The sequence below is a fragment of the Ostrea edulis genome, chromosome 2 (assembly GCF_947568905.1).
Source record: "Ostrea edulis chromosome 2, xbOstEdul1.1, whole genome shotgun sequence".
Taxonomy (NCBI): Eukaryota; Metazoa; Mollusca; class Bivalvia; order Ostreida; family Ostreidae; genus Ostrea; species Ostrea edulis.
The window spans coordinates 2,626,193-2,650,192 of NC_079165.1; the positions used below are offsets into that span (position 1 = coordinate 2,626,193).

The following is a 24,000-nucleotide window of genomic DNA, read 5'->3' on the forward strand; positions in this document are numbered from 1 at the left end:
ATCCATCTTGGTACACTGATACGTCTTCAGGAGAAGATGACCCCGATTGATTTTGAGATCACATGGTCAAAGGTCAGGGTCAAACTGGACATAGGAATATACTGTACGTTCAATATCTTGAGAACCCTTTGCTTGACAGACATCAAACTTAGTACACTGGTACATCTTCAGGAGAAAATGACCTCTAATGATTTTGAGGTCACATGTTTAAAGGTCAAGGGTCAACCTGGACATTGGAATATACTGTCCACTCAATATCTTGATAACCCTTTTGCTTGACAGACATCAAACTTAGTACACTGGTACATCTTCAGGAGAAGAATACCCATATTGATTTTGAGGTCAAAAGTCAGTTGTTGAACTGGACATAGTAATATATTGTCTCCTATATTTTAAGAATTATTTGCTTGATTGACACCAAACTTGGTACACTGGTACAGCATAAGGAGTAGATGACCCCTATTGATTTTTAGGTCACATGGTCAATTCACTCTTGACATAGGAAGATATTGTCTGCTCAGTATTTTGAATTGATGATACTACTATCAATTAAATGATGTGTGTGTATAACCCTTTTCAATTTTGCACCATGGGGGGGAATTACAGGTTGTTAAACTTAGTCTATTTGGAAATTGATATTCTATGGAGGGTACATAATTTGTCCGCCCTACTCCTCCCCCAGTTTTCAAGTGAGGACCTCTTATTTTGTGGAGTGTTTGTATGGGTATTGAAGATGTGCATCTGGGGAAGGATTTTGATTTTCTTCCATTTTTGAAAAAATTACAGGTTGTTGAACTTGGTCCATTTTGAAGAAATTTAGATTTTTAAGCCAAGACCCTTTGTTCATATGAAAGTTTGTCACAGCCTCATGATGACTGATAATACCTGAAGCAAAGTTATACAAATTATAGCACAAGAAAAACACCCTATGTAAGCATTTCAAGGGCGTATTATGTACCGTTTGCGGTACTCTTGTTTTATTTGGTGTAGATTCATTCTGTAGTTTGTGTAAGTCATTGCTCTGAAGCCACAGTAGAAATGTTAAGTGCTGCCTACTTTAAGAGCCATTAGATACTGATGTAGTGAAGAATCTTGTAAAATGTTCTGCTCAAAAGTCAGGCCTCCTCATGTAGCTGAGATTTAATTTGCCAGTTTTATAAGACAGTGTGTCTATTTTATGTTTTAAAGCTTCAATGTACAAGGCAAAGAAAGGATTTTGAAAAAAGGCAAAAGTATTACTCAAATGTTTGCATTCAGTTTGATCGTGTATACATGTATATTTTAAATCCTCCATGTATATTTGAAAGAGAAGGTGAACAATGTGACCCTTTGGCCTTTGTTTTCATTGTTTTGAATTTTAAAGACTCATTACTGAAAAGATCTGCAGTGTTTAAGTGGAGGCAAGGTAGTCCTGTACCACTATTTGAAATCTTCTAAGGAATTTGATGTTTTGAATTGTAGAGATTTATTGATGATGTGCAGGATTCTCAGACCTGGGCAGAGAGTTACATTGTGTATGCTTACTGTATCTTTGTTCCTTCACTTTTTAAGCCTCTTACTCTCAGACTTAATCAGGTTTATTGTCACCTGCAGAACATAGCTACACTTAGGGATTACTTTGTCCATAGTCCATCTGTTCTTGTCACTTCCTACAACTTCATAATCGTGCAAGGTGGAGTTTCATATTATGTTCCGTAATGTTTCTGATCTGTTGATTTTTTATACTCGGCCATTTCACTATTTTTACTTAGAATCAAATCTTGGTCTCGATTTTTGATTGGGCTCATCATTAAGGGTGGGTGTAAAAGTAGTGTGGGACGTGTTTCCAGGACTTACATTGTAGGTACCACAATTTGTCTGGTTTTCTGTAAGTGATGGGAATGTGTTAAACTTTTCATTTATAATGTCTTTTCTGACATTGCAGTTTGTACCCATTGCAGTCATATTTGAATTTTCCGCAGGGGCCATGCTGCAGTCATAATTGAATTTTCTGCGGGGCCATGACACAAATTCTTAATACCACTTGTTATTACATATCAACTGATTTCCCGATGTGAATTACAGTAAATCAATATTTACCTAGCTCATATCTCCTGAACTGATTTCCCGATGTGAATTACAGTAAATTAATATTTACCTTGCTCATATCTCCTGAACTGATTTCCGAATGTGAATTACAGTAAATCAATATTTACCTTGCTCATATTCCCAATGTGAATTACAGTAAATTAATATTTACCTTGCTCATATCTCCTGAACTGATTTCCGAATGTGAATTACAGTAAATCAATATTTACCTTGCTCATATTCCCAATGTGAATTACAGTAAATTAATATTTACCTTGCTCATATCTCCTGAACTGATTTCCCGATGTGAATATTTACTCTGTCATTTGTGATCTGCTGATTATTTATGATGCCTGGACATCGATTCCTAAGCATCCTTTTGATTTTCCATGATAACGAGTTGTTTCAGTCTGTTTACTCCCCTCTCTTTTACTATTGATTTCATATTGAACATAAGATAGGACAATGTTATTGATTTCTATAGTTGTGTCATGTTATGCACCCATTCCTTAACAAGATTTCCAGATGCTGCAGTGGTAGGGGGCTTTGTGTTGCTGAATGAAGCAAATTCGGTCAAAGGTGATCCAGGGAAGAAAAGAAGTAAGTCATCTTTAAAAAAAATTCCAGTTATTTTTAAAAAAGGAGAATCAGTACATGTTTAGTACAGAAACATTGCTTTAGCAAATGGACTTCTATAGATACCCCCAGTCAGAAACATTACCAGTATGAGATCGACTTTACCCATGCGAGATTTTTCTGCCTTGCATGGTTGCGAATTCATTGATTGTGACATCATATATTTTCTATGGTTTACGTTACACAGTGAAGTAAAATACTTTGTATTGTTTTCTTTAATTTTCAATTTGATATAGCTTTTTGGTAGACAAACTTTGGTTTTTGAGATTACACTTATAGAGTAAACCATTTTCAGATAATGCTCTTTCTGCCTGTCTAATTAGTTTTTGCATTGAAGTTCAAATGAGGATTTTGATCATATTGAATTTCTCAAAAGATCTGATTTTATGCACTAAACTGTAGATACATGTAAATGAGAAAAATAATCCTTCATTATTTACTCATGTGGGATAGGGAAATTCCACCTCTGGAACAAATTCAGTCTAGGACTGGACAAAACTTCATCCTAGACTGAATCTTGTCCCCTCGGTGGAATTTCCCTATCCCACACTCGTACTAATGAAGGATTCTATTAATCTCCCACTCCCAGACATGATTTTGTTCATTATTTGTTATGATTTACTTTTCAGTTTTATCCATGGTAGGACTGGGGTTTGTAGCCATTTTCTTCAGTCTCCTCCTATCTGTGTTCAGGTCCAAATACCAGGGCTACCCGTACAGGTAACACATAGACTGTCAATATTTAATGTTACATTTAAATTTATCTGTAAACTTTTACACTGCCTTTATTGACATGCACATAGAATGTTTATGTTGTTTAATTTTTTTCTTTCAGTTTCCTGTTTAAGTAGATGAAACTCCAGTAGATGTCTCGCGTGTTTATTTTAATGAGTAAAAGACCGTGGAACAGAGTTGTGGGTGTTTTAATATACTAAGGAGAGAAATGTGTACTTATGTGTGAATGTACAGGTGAAAGATTTTTGGACTACGTGGTGTTGTGTTGAGATGTCTTATTCATATTTTAATATAAAGGAAAATGCCAACAGCATAGCTGCCATGTTAATGTGAGAAGCATTGAGAATCATTTCAAATACATGTAGTGCAATCTCAAAATTTTAATTAAAAGTTTCTGTAAGAAATCTGTGTTGTCTTCCTATTTACACAAGACACTTAATACACTGTAGTTCACCTGTGCAGAAAATGAAATTTAATTGAAGTACATGTAAACTGTTCGTGTATAATCGTTTGAAATTCAAGTTTGTTCCAAGGAAAAACCACGCCACTATTCAAGCAGAGATAATTTGGAAATGATAAGTATAGAATTGGGAGTCTAAAATCCTGAACCAGAAAAGCCCGAACTTGCAAGAAAATTTAAATTCCATATAGAATGCAGATTCAAAATTCTTCAAGCCATGATCCGTGTCCAGGACAGTACTGCTAATGTGTCCAGAACAGTACTACTAATGTGTCCAGGACAGTACTACTGTGTCCAGGGCAGTATACTGCTAATGTGTCCTGGGCAATGCTGCCATTGAGTTTTATATTTACATTCACTTTTTTTAGGTCGCCCAGGTGACCTATTTATTAGTGTTCATCGTCGTGCATCAACAATTTAACAGTTTAAACTTCTCGATAATTGCCCTTCCAATTCTTTTTCAAATTTTGTAATGAGCATCTTTGGGACAAGAGATATATATCTTGTAAATTTCTGGACTTCTTCACCCCCAGGGCCTTAGAATAGAGGTGGGGCAAAAATTGACCAATTTTCAAAAACTTTCTCTACAAGAAAGACGAAATGCATAATAGAGCTGGAAGGCCTCTACCAAAATTGTAAATTTCATGATCCCCGGGGTAGATGTTCTGACTCGAGGGCAGGGCCAAATTTGGCAGTGTTTATTTGTAAAATGTCTTAAATATTGCAATTAAATAGATATTCAGAAGGAGTAGGTTTCTATGTACAATGTAGCTGCAATAATGTAGCCATATCCGATTTACTTTTTATTCTGAAGTTTTCTCTCCCCCCCCCCCCCAAAAATCGGGAGAGGGCTACATGCAGCTAGTTTCTATGTACCAGTCGTAACTTTATGATCCCAGGGAATGCAGAAGTCCTGAAATTTACAATTTTTGTCCCAAAGATGCTAATATGCTCAATATGCCGGTGTGAAGACAGTCGGGATATAAACATCATCTCGAATACTCTACGTAAACAATGCCGATGGTCATGTATATTACAGATAAGTTATCAAAGCATATGTTAACAATTATCTGGGAACTGTTTTGACAAATCGGGGACTGAAGTCATTATGTAAAATGGCTTCCACCAAAAAGAGATCCTAATCAGGGTCAGCAGACATGCCAACAAAAAGAAAATGATACTTATGTACCTACCAACAAATCTGGAAAAACTACATTGATAAAAAAAGTTATTGATTGAGGACAGCATAATGCTTATTATCAATTGTGTAACTCATACTTGTCGATCAGGTCTGGATCGAAATATAATCTGACAACACATTCCAAACGCAAAATCATGTAAAAAATACTTAACACAAAAGTCATCTATTTACTGTCGTAATTCTTGCCATCATCTTTGAATGTTAATATTGTAAAGAAAATATGCGCTGAATTCGGATCTGAACTAAACAATGAAACCATAAATGCCCTCTTATGTAAATTTAATAAATCTATGTCCTGTATTGTATATTGAAAATTTTAAAATCTTAAATGTGCCACTATCAGTTACAATGCTTCTCTTCAATAAAATAGTACACATTAGACACATTTTTGTTGCAAATATTTTGAAATATAAACTCTTATAACACATAATCCTAACAGATATGTCATGAATGCCACTACGCATTATGACCAGATTTTTTGCCTCCCAAAAAGGGTTATGACCTCTTTTTGCATGTTGGAGGTTGGCAACTATGATAAGGAAACATCACTTTTCTATGCAAACAACTGCATACAGGCATTCTTGTGAAGATTTTGACCATTAATAATGTAAAGTCCAGAATGAAAAGTATGATGTGCTCATTGACACATTATACATGTAATCACCTTATCATATTAAAGCAAAATAAAATGGTCTGAAACAGCTACAAGTATAATTTATTATATTGAACACACAAAGATTCAGTTATATTGAACACAAAGGCACTATAATTCATCATTTTGCAGTAATTTCATCCACCCCATTTTCGAGTAATATTTAATGTACATGAGTAGATAACAAATGGTCCCAAATTTTTCTCAGCACAAGAAGACCTCAACACATGACCCCCTACTACTGTTCCCGGCACCAATCAAAAGCATTCTGAAACATTTTGAACCATGGAGACACATCAAAATTCCTTCTCATTTCCTGTGGCATCCACGCACACTGCCAGGGCAGAAAGCACCGCTCAGGGTGAGGCATGATGGCAAGGTGTCGGCCATCTTCTGAGCAAATGGCAGCGATCCCATCTCGAGATCCATTAGGGTTGAAGGGGTAGACTTCTGTGGGCTTCCCTAAATCGTCCACATATTTCACAGCTATGAGCTTATCTCGGCAGACATCCTGATAAATCTCCTCAGATCGAAACACCATTCTACCTGTAAAATTATCGAGAAATAAATTAAGGTCTAAGTAATCTACATGTACACTGTATATATATGTAATACTTCTCAAAGTGTAACTTCCTAATATTTTGGTGCTGTTTTGATTTGAATTTCAATATATCCATAGTCGGCTGTAGATGAGGAGATAGATTTGAACATGATTTTCAGTAACTTTCACTGTGATGAAATACAGTGCTCTCTCGATATATTGCCAACTCTTGTTTAAGACGAATTTGGGCAACAAAGCAGGGGTGGCATTATAACGAATTACGGATAATTCACCGAGCAATCAACAGAAATTCAATACCATATAGTTATTTGGACTCCATTCTGTACAAATATTTAAATTATCCGAGACAATTCAATTCTGCAATTATTAGTAATTAACCTTGCCACCTGAATACCTTGTCCAAACTGTCACACTTCAATGCACCGCTATCGAAGTACAGGTGCTATTATTGATGGGTGTTCGAAAATTGGCATTATTATCGAGGGTAAACCCTTTAAAATTTGACCATTTTGTGTGTGAAAAGCAGAGGCATTATGCGGGGGTGTTATCATGGGAGGATATCTGTTCTATAGGACTTACAGGCAATAAACAGGGGTGGCATTATAATGGGGGCGGGGGGGGGATATATATCGAGGGAGCGCTGTAATTCAAAGATTTAAATATTCCCGCTAAGTTCAGGACATGGATGAATGAGTATACCTTCTCCATGTGCACTCCACATGCCAAACATCGTGTCCTTCATTCCTCTGAACATCATCGCCGGGCTGTCCATTATTTTTACAGTGCTGAAGCGACACTCAAACCTCTCCGATAAATTGTGATCCAGAAAAAGTCCCTGTCCAACTCCGCTGTTACTGTTTTCTACTTAAAAAGAACATGGAAGGCACCGAGTTAAAAGAGAAGTTCATATTATCCTTTTCAGCTAATACCTGAGCCAATTACAAAACATAATATGTCTGTCATTTCATCTGTAAATGGTAATCTCACTCCCCACTTTCTCGCATCGGTTTTAACCAAACTTAGCATGTAGCATAACAGGGTAAATATAACTTTGTTTGAAATTAAAAGTTAAATGTATGATCTACTAACACAATGAGATTTAGTTCTCAGTAAGAACAGGCAACCCCGGTATCAGAATGTTGTGGACAGAGATATCTAGTCCACTACCAGTATGTAAAACTGAAGGGGACTATAGATTTCTTCTCTGTCTGTCCGTCTGTCTGTCCCACTGGTTTTCCAGACTTTTGTCTGTTATGCTTGCAAAGATTCAATTGAAACTTGCAGTGTAGTTTAACAGCGGTAAACTACAGATCAAGAATTTCATAACGTTTGATAGAAATGAGTGAAAGAAATTTGTTTTTATATTCATTGATATCGGGATTGTGTTCCATTGGAAAGGCTGTAAAAGTAGGACACTGAATAGAGGAAGTTGACAAATCTCGGTCGCTGATTTGTGTAAGCACCGGTAAGGGACATGTACTGCTTATGCAATACTCTCAGAATGCTTGGGTTTTTTTTGGGTCTTGCCAATATTCCATCATATAAAATTTCAAAAACATTATAACAAAATGTTTGATAATGTAAGAATTCATGTATGTCTGCTAATAAACCAAACAAGCAGCATAGCAAATCACATATCAGTGATGTCAGAAATACGATGATGCTCAAAAGAAAATGCCACCAATTTAGGTATCCTCATGATGAAGTATTTCATTGATATAGGAATCCCAAAGATATATAGGTGTCACACTAATAGTTAGGTATCCCACTGAGTTAGGCATCACTGATTTAAGAGTTCCATCGATTTAGGATCCTTAATGATACATGAATCACTTTAATATTTCAATTGAAGACTGTAAAATGCACAAGAGTAGAATTGCTTAATACCTTACCTTTCAGATCTTCATCAGGAGCCACCCAGCCCAGTAGCGCCATCAGCTGACAGCCATTACACACTCCCAAGCTGAATGTGTCCGGCCTCTCCTTAAATTTCAGCAGCTGCTCGCGTACACTTTGGTTGAAAAGGGCTGTGGCTGCCCAGCCTGAAATTCAATCTTTTTCTTGTCAGAGTTTTGAAATATCAAATGTTTGCATGACTTTAAAGAAATGCACAGCATTATAATTCTGCTTTTACAGTGCATTAGTACTCCAAAATTTCCTAAGAGAACTTGATGTGCATGCAAGTGTTTGATATTGCATTCCTAAATCTAAATTTTAAAATGTATGTACATGTATGACATAATTCCAAACCTTTTGCAGATCCACATACATCGGCATAGCTAAAGCCGCCAACGAAAACTAGTCCCCTAAACTGGTCCAGACTGATTCTCTCTGTACACAGGTCTTCCATGTTTACATCCCACACCTCAAAGCCTGCCAGGTGCAACACCGCCGCCATCTCTCGGTCTGAGTTACTGCCCTCTTCTCTAAGGACCGCCACTTTGGGGGAAGCTTGACCTGTTATGAATGACATAATATCTAATTAATATGCATTAAAACTCACAACTATATAGTTGCCTTTTTCTACAAACAAAGAAAAATGTGAAGTTTTTAGCGCTCAGAAACAATGGAGTCTTGTGTATTAACAAAGTACTTTTCACTTCCAAAAACAAAACATCCTGTTAAATGGAAATGGACACAATTTGAGCTAAAAAATTTCAAATTCCATTTCTTGATTTTTAATGTTTAGAATGCTTACCGGTAACTATAAGGTATTAATAATGATCAGCAAAAATTTGAATGTCAGTAGTCAAGGTACATGTACATGGGAGATACAGAGCTCACATTTCTTTGTCATGTAAACAAGGCTCGTGCCATGTTTTTGTTCACATAGGTTATATAAAATAGTAAAGGTTTTATTTAAAGCAGATTTTTTCAATTCAAAAGTTAATTCTGAACACAATTAAACAGTTTCTAGTGTTTGTCACATCTCATTTTGTTGTAATCATGATATTTTCTATCAAGCAATCAATATGTAAAAAAAAAAAAACATGACACAAACCTTGTTTTTATAACAAAGAATTGTGAATGCTCTGTCTCATTTGTAACTAAACAACAATTCAAAAATGGAATTTTTTTTTTACAAATTTCAGTCCAAATCGTGTCCATGCCCCTTTAAAGAAACATGCTTTTGATTAAAATTCCCGTAACCAGTGAGGGCGGGAAAGCGTAAATGTAGTTTTACTATATCCCGTTTAAAAAACAACATGCTTTTAATGAAAACTGCCGTAACCAGTGAGGGCGGGAAATCAACATACTTGTAGTTCTACCTCTCACAGTGAAAGATATAATTTCAGATTCGTAAGGAACGTGATAAGGAGGATCCACCCTCTCTTTCAAACCAGCCTGTTCCTGGGCCACACATTTAGGGTTGGCTTGATGACGTTCTAACTGAAAACTTGTTTCCTCCCAGATGTCTCTCAATATCGTCATCTTCTCTTTCATGACCTCATTGCCTCTGATGGATATGTTTACCTGTGAATTGTATAAAACTTTAAATTTTCATCTCTTCAAATTCCTTTTTTTATCTGAGCATATCTAACTTAGTTTTAAAAATGTACGTTGTTTTAGTTCCACGGTGCTAAAATTTCACAATTTGTTACACAGGCAAAATTGTGATGGTTGTAATTTCACATCATTGGAAAGATGCTTGTATAATTTTGATTATAAATGTATTGAAATATTTTTAATATATCATTCACTATGGGTTACATGGAACAATAATAGATCATGGATCGAGAAATTAAAACCAATTGTTAATTTCAAAATCTGCAGTATAAATTACCCTTTTTAAAAAAACAGTTATTTCTAAGATTTAATACTTTAAACCTATTAAATGTTTAATGGTACATGTACATAAATGTGTGACATTTCGTCGATGGAAACTTACCACAGCATCAGAAGGGTTGCTTTGTTTACAAGAGTGACCAATCGAATAACAGGGAACATTTTGTGTTGCGTATTCTCCCAGTACATAAGCACTCTCACTAAATGGCACTTCTAGAATCAGACCAAGCTCTTCTGAGAACAACACATCTATGGCACTACAATCTGAAATTCGCAATGTAAGGGAAACTGTTCACAACTCCACCATAGCTTTAAGGAAAGAGTACAGCACAACACACTTATAGCAAAGTGCTAAGACAAGCAATTTAGATTCATTGTAAACATACATGTAATTTGTTATATCCAGTAAGATTATAATATGTTTTAAAACTACAGGAAATGAAACTCTGCAAGCATGAATTCTTTATAAGTGTGTTCACTGTAATCATTTTTACAGTAAGCATGAATTCATAAAAAGTGTCTTCATTGTAACCATGTTTTACTGTAAGTGTGAATTCATTTTAAGTATGTTCACCATTGTAAGCATGAATTCATTATATCAAGTGTGTTCACTGAAATCAAGTTTTACTTTAAGTGTGAATTCATTAAAAGCATGTTCACTGTGACTGTGCTTTACTGTAAACATGAATTCATTATATCAAGTGTGTTCACTGAAACCATGCTTCACTGCAAGTGTGAATTCATTATAAGTGTGTTCACTGTAACCATGTTTTATTGTAAATGTGAATTCGTTATAAGTATGTTCACTGTAACCATATTTTACTGTAAACATGAATTCATTATAAATATGTTCGCTGTAAGTTTTTTTTTTTTACTGTAAGCATGAATTCATTAAAAGTATGTTCACTGAATCAGTGTTTTACTGTAAGCTTTCATTAGAAGAATATTCACTGTAACCTTGTTTTATTGTAAGTGTGAATTCATTGTAAGCATGTTCACTGTAACTGTGTTTTACTGTAAGCATGAATTCATTATAAGTGTGTTCAGTGTATCTGTGTTGTACTGTAAGTGTGAATTCATTATATGTAAGTTCACTGTATCAGTGTTTCACTGTAAGCGTGAATTCATTATAAGTATGTTCACTGTAACCATATTTTACTGTAAACATGAATTCATTATAAATATGTTCGCTGTAAGTTTGTTTTTTTTACTGTAAGCATGAATTCATTATATTAAGTGTGTTCGATGTAACAGTGTTTTACTGTAAATATGAATTCATTATAAGTGTATTCTCTGCAACCATGTTTCACTGTAAGCGTGAATTCATTATAAGCGTGTTCGATGTAACTGTACTTCTACCATTCAGAGTGAAAGATATAATTTCAGATTCACAAGGAATGTGACGAGGAGCTCCACTTCAGATAATTTCAGATTTGTAATGAACATGATAAGGAACATGACAAGGAACGTGATAAGGAGGCTCCAACTTGGAACTCATTCCAACAGATTATGTTTTCACACCTTTCTGAATGAATTCTAAGTTTACATCTATTCCACAATTTCCAGCGAGAGCCATCTCCAGGACAGCTGTGACTAGGCCTCCATCACTGACATCATGTCCAGCAGACACCTTCCTCTCTGTAAAATACAATTCGCAATATTTCTCTGATATGTGCATTCCCTCCAACACTCGTATGTTAAACATTCAGAAATTCGAATTCAAAATATAATGATTTACTACTGATCCTGTTGCAAAGCTGGAAAACAAAGTACACTGGTGTTTCTGTTTTCATACAAAGTATTTTTGTAGACTTTATCAAGTTCAAAAAAGATTTGTGACACAATTTGGTAACCATATATCAACATTCTTCTTTACTCTTTCTTTGCAATTTTGTTTAATAGCAAATTGACAGACCTTTATACTAACCTCCTATCAGCTTTTGTGTGACATTGAATGCTTTACGGAAAACCTCAGGTTGATCCAGATCAGGACAAAGGTCACCCAACTGTTTGTAACACTGGGCCAGAGCTGAGCCCCCGAGTCGATGGTTTCCGTCTGCAAGATCCACCAACAGCAAACAACCTGCAAAAAAATGTTAAGTGAGAATCTCCTAATCACAGGTGACACTGTCAGGTAGGGGACATTTAATATTGATTAAAGTAAGTAAAGAAACTGTTAACAGAAAATAGCAAGAATCCTGAATGTAGGAGAATTCTAACCTTTATTGTCTGGACATTTGAGGTCAGGAGTAACGGTCATCATTATGTCTGGACAAGCAGCATAAGCAGATATCACAAGTGTACCTACACAAAAAATATCAAACATTCACTCTACCTGGTACAATGTAATTTACTGTTTCTTGTCTTTTTCATTTGAAGGGGCATTAGCTGTGAAAGTGATGGCAACCCTTTTTCTCAAAATCTCTCAAAGGCATAGGAATATATATTAATGACTAAGGCCAATTCAACTAAATTGATAGATTATCATCCCCGCCTGCCCCTCAAAAATTGTCCCGCCCTGAATTTTTTTATTTTGCGAAACTTGCAATTTCCGGAAAATTTTCATGTCCGACTCTGGTATTTACACTTCTTGTTACATTTCCAGTATAGCAAAGTGAAAAACCACGTGAAGAAAATAGATATGGTTTTCTTACTTTTTTGCTTTCTTCCTGGCGTATTGAAGAAGTTTGGTATCTTTCTGTGTTTGAAATTAAATCTTAACCTGGAATTTGTCTGTGAAATAAGCATAGATTGATATCCATCTGACATTAAATGATGCACTTCTGTTGACAAAACTCGTTTGTCATTAAATTAATATTTTTCTCAGAAAATATAAATTAAAAAATAAAATCCTCCCACCTGCCCAATACTTTTTGGTGACCCTGGATAACCTACTAATTAAGTTGAATTGGCCTAATAAAAACATTTATTTTGTACAAAAAGAAGAGAAACCTAATAAAACTACGCAAGATAACTACTTTTAGTGTAAAGAAATAGAAAAAAGATGAATTATCTTTTCGAAAGACAATAATCACCAAAATAACACAGTCATTCATACGTCTGCTTTGAGGTTAAAAAGTATTTGAAACAAGAGTTACTGTGAGCAATGCTCACTAAGAATACCCCCCGCTTACCCCAATCTCCCAAAGGGTGTAGGTAATAGGTAAAACTTCAGTATTATGATCCAAAAGGTATCTAGGAACACAGCATCTCCATGCGATGAAAAAAGCCATTAAAGAATTTAAATGGAAACCATATTGCTACTTTGATGTCCAGTGCGCATGACCTTTGACCTTTTGACCCCAAAATTGATAGGGAACATCTTCATCCCATGGGTAGTCCATATGTATGATATGGTGACTGTAGGTGGAAAGGATAACGCTTTAGAGCCTGGAAACCATATTGCTACTTCGATGTCCAGTGCGCTTGACCTTTGACCTTTTGACCCCAAAATCAATAGGGAACATCTTCATCTCATGGGTAGTCCATATGTATGATATGGTTACTGTAGGTGGAAAGGATAACGCTTTAGAGCCCGGAAACCATATTGCTACCTCGATGTCCAGTGCGCTTTACCTTTGACCTTTTGACCCCAAAATCGATAGGGAACATCTTCATCCCATGGGTAGTCCATATATATGATATGGTGACGGTAGGTGGAAAGGATAATGCTTTAGAGTCCGGAAACCATTGCGTCTACAGACGGACGGACGGACGGACAGACAGACGGACAACCCGATTCCAGTATACCCCCTCCACAACTTGTTGCGGGGGGTATAATAATTACTGAAATATATAGTCAAGCAATTTTCATTGAATTCAATTTGTTTTTACTGAACCTGGATTTTGTTTTTGCTCTATCTGGAGTTCATTCTTTTTGATGTATCTGGAGGTTTTTCTTTTTTTATGGTTTTCATGTATCTGGAGTTTTTTGTTTTTGATGTATCAGGAATTTTTAATTATGCTTTACCTGGAGCTTTTGATGTACCTAAAGTGTATTGTTTTTGATGTATCTGGAGTTTATAATTGTTTTTGATGTACCTCTAGAGTTTATTGCTTTTGATGTATCTGGAGTTTTTTCTTTTTGATGTATCTGGAGTTTATTGTTTTTGATGTATCTGGAGTATATTGTTTTTGATGTATCTGGAGTTTTTTATTTAGGCTTTACCTGGAGTTTTTGATGTACCTAGAGCTTATTGCTTTTGATGTATCTGGAGTTTATTATTTTTGATGTACCTAGAGTTTATTGTTTTTGATGTATCTAGAGTTTTTTCTTTTTGATGTACATGTATCTAGAGTTCATTGTTTTTTAAGTATGTGGAGTTTGTTATTTTTGACATAACTGGATTTTTTTTAAATTTTTGATGTATTTTGATTTTTTCTTTTATTTTTGATGTATCTGGAATTTATCGTTTTTGATGTATCTGGATTTTTTTTGGTTTTGTTTTACCTGGATTTTTTTGCTTTCTTTTAGATGTACCTGGAGTTGTTTTTTTTTCAATGTACCTGGAGATTTTACAGTCTGACTCCCCACTCTGGCTGCCATGCTTAACGAGTCTTTGCCGCCATCTACAGCTATCCCAAGATCCTTCATGATGTCACACATGGCTGAACATGCCTCCAGTAAAGCGTTACCCTCTCCTGGAAGTTTGGCAGGCCACATCCAGTTGCCACTACACTTGATGTCCTGTAAAATATATCATCAGCTTGAAATCATGACGATACAACATGAACTTGTCCATCCTCAGGTAACACACCTTCATTGTAAATGACAAAATTTCATATTACTCTGTATTTTATCAATTGTAAACTATAGGCAAACAAATGATTATGTATTGTGTTAAGAATTAATAGTTATTCTAAAATTGAAAGTGATCAATTTGTTCCTTTAGGTGTGTTACCTAAGAATGGATGAGTTTAAATTTCCATAGGAGCGTATGGGTTACAGAGAGCTGATTTTACGTAATTATAAAGCTATTATTAGAAGCTATGGCAAACATGCAGCATTTCATGAGAATATTTTCATCATCAAAGCACTGTAAACATATTCCCGTGAACATCTAGTCACTATGCATTAGGGCTGGGACGATTCAGGGTTAGCTCGATTCGGTTCAGTTTCGATTCAGAACAGCACGGTTCGGTTATTTTCGATTCGGTTCATGTTAAGTCCAATTTATCCAGCGACAGCACAAAAATTAACAAATTTAATGAGTAGCATATTTTATTTGATTTTATTCAAGTTATATAACTATATGTCATCATTTGTAAACATTATATCTATTTATAATGGCATTTTATAACTTTGATAGAAAAAAGAAAACATTGACAGTGTATTAAAATTTGTTATATTAATGTGCTGCATAAGTTTTCGATTATTAAACAAATCTATAGTGTCTAAAATGTACATGTATATGATATTGTTTTAATTGATATGTAAAAATTCAACAATTCTATGAATTGAGAGTCTTTGAAAATATATCCTTTATTGATTTACTTCCCTCATATTAACTGTGAAATCTGTGTCATTACCTACGATGTGGATTTCACTTCACCACTGACAGAAATGCTATATGTCATGTAAAGATAAACTGCAATGATCTTACGGACCATATTCTGTTGGTATCTGAGTGGTGAAAATGCTAACTCTCAACACAGTAGTGATTTAAATCTCTCCTGCATAAAAAACCACATGCTCTGCACATCACTCGGACGCCATATTTGTTGTTTTGGTGTATGTAAAATCTAAACCGAACCGAACCGAAATCCGGAATTTGTAATCGGTGCATCGAATCGAATGGTATGAATCGCGGTGCACCGAAATTTTCGGTGCACCGCACAGCCCTACTATGCATGTATCTATGACAACATCATAATCTTGAAAACCAAGCTAACATCTTCCACTTGAATGTCATAAAATCATATCTCATGTGAATATCTTCCATATGAATGTCATAAAATCATATCTCATGTGATTATCTTCCACATGAATGTCATAAAATCATATCTCATGTGAATATCTTCCATATGAATGTCATAAAATCATATCTCATGTGATTATCTTCCATATGAATGTCATAAAATCATATCTTATGCAATTATCTTCCATATGAATGTCATAAAATCATATCTCATGTGAATATCTTCCATATGAATGTCATAAAATCATATCTCATGTGATTATCTTCCATATGAATGTCATAAAATCCTATTTTATGCAAATGTCTGTTCCATATGAAAGTCCTGTAAACACACCTGTATCTCCTGTGAACAGCATCAACTTGAAAGGCTATTTTCTGTGGTTTTATTATTGTAGTCTGTTCCTGGTGCTTAATATTATCTCATTTCTTTAGATAATAAAACTGACAAAATTCTTATGATTGCATTTCATTTACACCTAAATCACAGACTAAAACCTATTTGATCCACAATTAATCAGTCAAGGGTCAAAGTAATTAAAAAAAAAACTTGGTCACACAGCGTAGATATGGTATAGCAGTTTTTTTTCCCGCAGGTCTAAAATTTGGCGATTTGCTGTATTGAAGTTATGTTAATATTTTCGTGGAATAAATTTTGACGGACAAGGAAGATTTATCTCTCTTGCAAATACTGAGGTCGCAATTGGGTGTATATTTGGCAAGTAAAATTTTGACTGAAAGGTATCTAACCGCTAACATAAGCCAAATTTATCACCCAGCGAAAAAAAAACGGGTCTGCTATATGGTAATACCTGTACCTACACATGTGTACAGGTAGTTTATTACCAGGAATTTACTAAATAAATCGATAAATATCGCCATAGGTCTAGATAGTTTGTTTTTTTTCAATTTTTACATGGTGAACTTGCATCTGAAATTACTTGTACCTAAGATTAGAAAAGTTATACTCAGATGTACCTCCATTTAAGGACGTACACGACGTCTCCGATTTGTAATATATCATTTTTCGTGACATTTCATGTACAATTCACTTGCATTCTATTTTGTTTCAACTAAAAACCTTGGGTATATCATCATGTCTCAGGGTTCCAATTTCGACTGATTACCTTAGGGGCCAAGTGGGTCCATGAATAAGAAATCATTTAAGCCCACATAAAATTTTAGCAGCTCACACATATGAATTTGAATAATATGATTTTTTTTAAAAAGAAACATCAGGTCACATTGCAATTTATTTAAAAAATTAAAATATCAATATTCAAATTCTGTTTCCATTTCTGTAATTCATTCAAACACCTCTCTATCTTTCTTTTTCTCTCTAATTTCCACTCACATTTCATCAACCAGTAGCAAAAATATCAGAGTTCATGGACTTAATGATCTTCACGGTGTCTGACTTTAACACATGCTTCTTCAAACTTTTTATACGATTTTGAAATTTCTCAGCTTTACAATGCTGTCAAGTTTATAACCCGGGCAAGCTGTCATAACGATTGGACCTTTCATGTCCCGTTTTGTACACACAGCATATGTTCATGTCATCTCCTTTTCGCCCTCATCGAGCCATATTATTCCCTTCTTTCCACTTTGGTAAAAACAGACGCTTTCTTTTCGTTTGAAGTAACCCTTGCGTTGTTCAATTTATTCTGGTTTACGTTCTGGAAGGTCTGATACCCCAGGAATGTCTCGCCAATAGGCAAAACCTCAACGGAAATTTAACTTTGATTATATTAGGACTCGGATCGGTCGGATAGAAAAATGTTGATCGGACATTTACAGTCGCCAAGTGGGCGACAAGAATGGAACTTTGGGGTGCCCACACGCAAAGTATAGTCACCAATGCGAGTAGGCGAACGGTAATTTGGAACCCTGATGTCTGTTTTAGAGTTAGCGTATTTTGATGGTTACTGGTTCTTGTAAGTAAAAATATTAAGTCAGCTCTAACGTATTCCAGTAAGTTGTAGAAATGGACATTACTGTAGCAAAGAATGAGGGAAACATCTTTGGAACAATCGGGTATCAAACCCTGGTCCCTTGCATTACTAGTTAGGTAACCTAAGCACAGAACTACCCAGATAGATATGTGCAGTATGGTAATATTACTACAGCATAAGATTTCAACCTATTTGGGAAATCATACAAGGACTCTTCATATCGAGGAGATGAAAAAATAATTTTAGAGAAAATGTCAGAAACATCATGTATGTCCTTAAGGAAGTACATGTATTCTCTTTTGGCAGTTCCTAGTACCTTAATATCTGTGACTTTGGCAAATACCAGGTTAGTGAGGGCCTCTCCGACTGAAAGGCGAGCTCCACAGGCTGCATTTATCAGGCCTTTGACTGGCTGTTCTCCTATTGCAGTGCAAGATCCAACCTATTAAAAAGCTGAACATTTTAGTACATACATGTATTGTACATAATCTCACAACATCCACTAAATGAAAGAAAGCAGAGGTGAACAAGCTCACATACCCTACACTCCAACATTGCTTGACAATGCCTCACATAATGAATGGTAATGTTATGCAATACTGCAAAAAAAAAAGGACAGATGGACTCGAAATTCTAAGTTCAATAGGGGCATAACTCTAAGAAAAATTATTGAATCACAAATTCCTGGGAATATGCACATCTACAGAACAGGACAGACAGGCTTGAAATTTTAAGTTCAAAAGGGCATAAATCCCAGTAAAATTATTGAATCATAATTTCCTGGGAATGTGCACATCTATATAGTGTGTCCTTATTAACTACGAAGTTTCACGAAATTCTGTTGAGCAGTTTCAGAGGAGTTGGGCTGACAATAACAAACAAGCAAGAGGTCCATGGGCAAAATTGCTCACCTGAGTAACCTTGGCTCATATTTAAAGATTTTTCCTATATATTCGCATGTAAAACTTTGATCCCTATTGTGGCCCCAACCTACTCCTGGGGGCCATGATTTTTACAAAATTGAATCTGCACTATGTCAGGAAGCTTTCATGTAAATGTAAACTTTTCTGGCCCAGTGATTTTTCAGAAAAAGATTTTTATTGATTTTCCCAATATATTTGAATGTAAAATTTTGAACCCCCAAGGGACCATTATTTTTACAAATGTGAATCTGCACTATGTCAGAAAGCTTTTATGCAAATGTAAACTTCTTTGGCCCAATGGTTCTTCAGGGGAAAATTTTTAAAGATTTTTTTCTATTTATTACTTATGTAAAACTTTGATCCCCTATTGTGGCCCCATCCAAGCCCTAGGAATAATGAGTTTAACAAACTTGAATCTGCACTATTTATATGTAAAACTTTGATCCCCTATTGTGGTCCCATCCAACCCCCTGGGGCCATGATTTTAACAAACTTGAATCTGCACTATGTAAGGAAGCTCTCATGTAAGTTTCAGCTCTTCTGGCCCGGTGGTTCTTGAGAAGAAGATTTTTAAAAGACCTCATCCTATTTTTGCATTTATGTGATTATCTCCCCTTTGAAGGGGACATGGCCCTTCATTTGAACAGACTTGAAAGCCCTTCACCCAAGGATGCTTTTGGTCAAGTTTGGTTATAATTGGCCCAGTGGTTCTGGAGAAGAAGTTGAAAATGTAAAAAGTTTACAGACGGACAGACGATGGACAACAGGCGATCAGAAAAGCTCACTTGAGCTTTCAGCTCAGGTGAGCTAAAAAGGGACGACAGACTGGTGAAAAACATCATCCCCTTCGGAAGTTGAGTGGGGTATAATAAGAATATGACAACTTTTCAATGCTGTGTTCTACAGGGTACTATATTTACAGTGTACATGTATACTGATGGTTCGCTATATCACAAAACTTAAAATCTTTCTGCCTTCAATAAGTTATCAAATGTTACCAGTATGCAAGTTTTTCCATAATAGGTTTACAAAATACACAAACACGTTCCTTTTCAATGGGATAATATAAAAGTTGTGAAATGTCAATTTTTTATGCATGGCCTGAGAAACTACCTATTAATTTATTTTTTTTGGCCTTACAAAAGATGGTGACACAATCGCATCTTTCCAAAAGAAATACATACTTTACTATATAATAAAAACTACAATACAATGGGAACAGAGTTTAAATTTTCCAACATTCTGAATTTCAGACATTTCATCTACTTTTACACGCTTAATATTGTATAGAATATAAAATTACATGCACAATTGATAGCAGTGCACATGTATTTTCAACTGAATTAAGTTTTACATGCTACATTACCTTGTCTAAGTAACTCAGTGCTGTCACGGCAACATCTGCCAGAGGCGTATGTAGAGAACCAACACACTGTTGCTGGGCAACCAGACCTGTCACACACCTGTCTACCTTTAAAAAACAAACAAACTAAAACTGTCCTAATGGGACTAATACTCTCCGCAGGCCACACTGTATGGTAGGAAATAGTGTTCATTGAAGGATAAATGTTTTATTAAAGATGTCAAAATCTCTCAATCAAGATAGCAGGTGCACAGCTTCATTATAAAAGATATACACAAAATTCATTGATACCCTGGACAAATAATGTCCATGGACGAACAGACGGAAAAGGTGATTCCAGTATACCCCCTACAATTCATTTACAGGTGGTGTAATAAAATGTGTTAAATTACAAGGTGATTCCAGTATACCCCCTACAATTCATTTACAGGCGGTGTAATAAAATGTGTAAAGTTACGAGGTGATTCCAGTATACCCCCCACACTTCATTTACAGGCGAGGTAATAAAATGTGTTGTTACGAGGTGATTCCAGTATACCCCCCACACTTCATTTACAGGCGGGGTAATAAAATGTGTTAAGATAACAGTATAATTTACATTCCAAGGATATATTCTGTGTTTCCAAAATCATATCATCTACAGTGTATTTTATTCCCATACTGAAAACAATGATGCATGCAAATGTATTCTACACTAGCTTATCATTAGAGTATATTATTTACTTTTAAAATTAGTGTATATTTTTTTTTTACTTTTAACACTAGCGTAACATTAGTGTACATTATTTACTTTTAACACTAGTGTAACATTAGTGTATGTTATTTACTTTTAACACTAGTGTAACATTAGTGTATATTATTTACTTTTAACACTAGTGTAACATTAGTGTATATTTTTTACTTTTAACACTAGTGTAACATTATTGTATATCTTTTACTTTTAACACTAGTGTAACAGTGTATATTATTTACTTTTAACACTAGTGTAACATTACTGCATATTTACTTTAAACACTTGCTGAACACTTGTTTGTGAGCTATTTCTTGCTGGCGACAGATGAAGTTTGCCCCTTTCTAACACAATAGTAAGCCCCACTAACCTTGTTTGTGAGGTATCTCTTGCTGGCAACAGATGGAAGCCTCAAAACTCGCTCCAGACCATCCCGAATCTGGAGGTTCTCCGGTAACGATAATCCATACACAGGGGGCGTCGTCCTCTCAAGTTTGAAAACCTACCAGATGGACACTTCACGTATCATTACATATGAAACACTATCTTTTAAATAACACAGAAATATGCTCAAAATAGAAAGTCTGTAAAATTTATATTTCCATCTTGAAGCAAATCAGATTGCCACATGCTAATCCACAACAAGAGCTCCACAGGGTGGGGGCATATCCCCTCGCAATAAGTGTCTATAAGCTTTATCTATAAAGTCCTGTGGTGACCTTGACCTTGGGATCTTCCTCTTTTAATAACAAAGCTACATGTGAAGCAAGAAATCAAGAGAACAAAAACTGTGGCCTGTAAAGTGTCTACAATCTTTTTCTATTAAGTCCCTTTGTGAACTTGATCTTCAGACCCAAAAATTAATAGGGTTCTTTTCTCTTGATAACAAAGCTACATGTGAAGTATGAAAACAATGGAGCAAAAAATGTGGCCTGTGGAGTGTCTACAAACTCTCGTGTTTTACACACACACAAACAGGCCTGTCACAACATCCCCTCCCACAATGCATTGGGAGGGGATAATACAGCATTCAATTACGTTCTCACCTTTCTCGGCATGGATCCCAGTACGTGTTCCAGTTCGAGATCCACTGGTAAGTTCATGGCCTTAGTCTTCCTCTTCTTAGCAGGGACAGATATAGTTTCTTTCTTAAAAGTATCTAATTTAATCTAAACAGACAGAAGAAAAGTCAGATTGTGCAGACAGATGGAAAATATCTTAACGTAATATGGTAAATCATATGTACTATTTGTGAGAACTATTTATGTGTAATCATGAAATCCTCTCCATGCGAAAGTTCTCATGGACAATAAGTTACCTGTATACAGCTATACAAATTTAACACAAAAAGGATGGCAAAGTTAAAAGCGTTACAAGACACAGAACACAAAGGGACTATTTGGTATCTAAATATAATACTCAGTTCAAAATGAATGTGAAATTATTTCCTAAATTCTTTTGTAATACTGGCATTGCAAAGCACACCATCAGATCTATAAGTAAATCAGAGTGATCTGCCCCTGTTTAAAAAAAATACCGATCTCATTGTTGATTTCTTTCAATGTGACTTCGCTTTTAATTCTTTCATTGGTGTGACTTAAATCTGTGATCTTGGTATCATTTCAGATGGATTTTTACACTTTTGGGAAATGGCTTCGCTACTGATACCAACTTTTAAGGAATTAAACAAAACATGTTTGTGCAACACCCCCCCACCCCACCTCCTCGTGATAACAAAGATACAAATGAAAGATCTTGTCATAAGGAATCTATATACAAATGTGAAAACCCTTGTCCAAGTTAACTTTTTTTATAAGTAGGTCAAACTCTAAGATCACAAGGAATGCATGCGAAATATGAGATACGCGTCACTTACAATGTATCAGTCAAAAGTTATGAGCATGCAAGGTTATGATAGACAGAACAGAAATATGCCCCAACCCCCCTCTGATCTTTGATGGCATAATGACATACATGTAGATAGAAGTTGTTGACATGTTGAAAGCAGAGCACAAACTGAACCATTTTTTTTTTTTTTTTTAATACATCTATTCAAAGAACCAACTGCCATTAGAAGTTGCTAGTACTTAAAGTACCAGAAGGACACTTAAAGATTTTTCATAACATTTAGATAATTCTTGAAAAATATGACTCAAAAAAATAAAAATAAGATGCCATTATTTCGAGGAAATGTCTTGCGGATAAGTAATTTACAATATTCAACAGAAGAAATATCTTGCATCCTCAGTGTGCTTCTATAGAAATGAATAAAATATGTGGTATCTGAATAAAATACACTATATCAAATATCTACTACTATACACTTCGGGGAAATTTGCGAGCTTTATCGTGACTGCGTAATTAGATTAAATCCCCCCCCTCCCCCGCATGTTAATAACAACTTTTATCGTATTTTGCATCCTCAGCGTACTTCTATAGACTGTTCAATCGTTTATTCATGAAGAACATGGTGATTACAAAAGAAGGAATGAAATGCATGCTTTACAACGCACAGCAACAGATCAAAGTCAGAAAATTACTAAATCGTGTAAAATTTAATTTCTCACCCGACCATCCCCTGTGATGGTCCCCACGAAATTCACAGGACACCTCTCTCGATCCGCTATCTTCTGCACGAGATCCTGATCCCGGGGGCTGATTAGAAGGGCATTACTCTCCTGATATTCAGCCCCCCACAATTCCAGGATGCTCAGGGTTGGGTCTCCTAGCTGAAACCTGGAGGCCTGAATTAGGGCACCTGCAGGTTCGGCTATTTCCTTCAGAACATTGCCTGTCAATGTAATGGGTATCACGTAGTTATTCAAAAGTAATAGTTCCTGTCCTACATCATAACACCCTAATTCAGTGTAACTTACATGTATATATACATGTATGTATTTTACAGTAAAACACACTTATAATGAATTCATTCTTATTCTCTCCCCTATGTAACATATATTACATGTATTGTACAGTAAAACATACTTATAATGAATTCATTCTTATTCTCTCCCC

The 24,000-nt window shown here is 35.4% G+C and overlaps 2 protein-coding genes across 5 annotated transcripts in view; one reads left to right on the forward strand and one right to left on the reverse strand.

Moving 5' to 3' along the window:
- The window catches only part of LOC125679947 (tumor suppressor candidate 3-like), a 14,364-nt gene extending 10,522 nt beyond the window's left edge, over positions 1-3,842 (forward strand). For both annotated transcript variants that reach the window (XM_048919397.2, XM_056157286.1), the window contains exons 9-11: positions 2,593-2,667; positions 3,333-3,423; positions 3,539-3,842. In XM_048919397.2, coding sequence (XP_048775354.2) covers positions 2,593-2,667; positions 3,333-3,423; positions 3,539-3,554 — 182 coding nt within the window. In that variant the 3' untranslated portion in view covers positions 3,555-3,842. The remainder of the gene's footprint in view (positions 1-2,592; positions 2,668-3,332; positions 3,424-3,538) is intronic.
- Positions 3,843-5,793: 1,951 nt separating this feature from the next.
- Positions 5,794-24,000, reverse strand: part of LOC125679954 (phosphoribosylformylglycinamidine synthase-like) — a 48,141-nt gene continuing 29,934 nt past the window's right edge. For 2 of the 3 annotated variants that reach the window (XM_056157283.1, XM_056157284.1), the window contains exons 12-26: positions 23,553-23,776; positions 22,032-22,154; positions 21,356-21,487; positions 20,259-20,363; positions 18,286-18,411; positions 14,606-14,786; positions 12,320-12,403; positions 12,027-12,182; positions 11,621-11,737; positions 10,203-10,363; positions 9,571-9,787; positions 8,564-8,770; positions 8,206-8,355; positions 7,013-7,177; positions 5,794-6,297 (exon numbers count right to left, since the gene is read on the reverse strand). In XM_056157283.1, coding sequence (XP_056013258.1) covers positions 5,990-6,297; positions 7,013-7,177; positions 8,206-8,355; positions 8,564-8,770; positions 9,571-9,787; positions 10,203-10,363; positions 11,621-11,737; positions 12,027-12,182; positions 12,320-12,403; positions 14,606-14,786; positions 18,286-18,411; positions 20,259-20,363; positions 21,356-21,487; positions 22,032-22,154; positions 23,553-23,776 — 2,456 coding nt within the window. In that variant the 3' untranslated portion in view covers positions 5,794-5,989. The remainder of the gene's footprint in view (positions 6,298-7,012; positions 7,178-8,205; positions 8,356-8,563; positions 8,771-9,570; positions 9,788-10,202; positions 10,364-11,620; positions 11,738-12,026; positions 12,183-12,319; positions 12,404-14,605; positions 14,787-18,285; positions 18,412-20,258; positions 20,364-21,355; positions 21,488-22,031; positions 22,155-23,552; positions 23,777-24,000) is intronic. The other variant, XM_056157285.1, reaches the window with a different exon arrangement.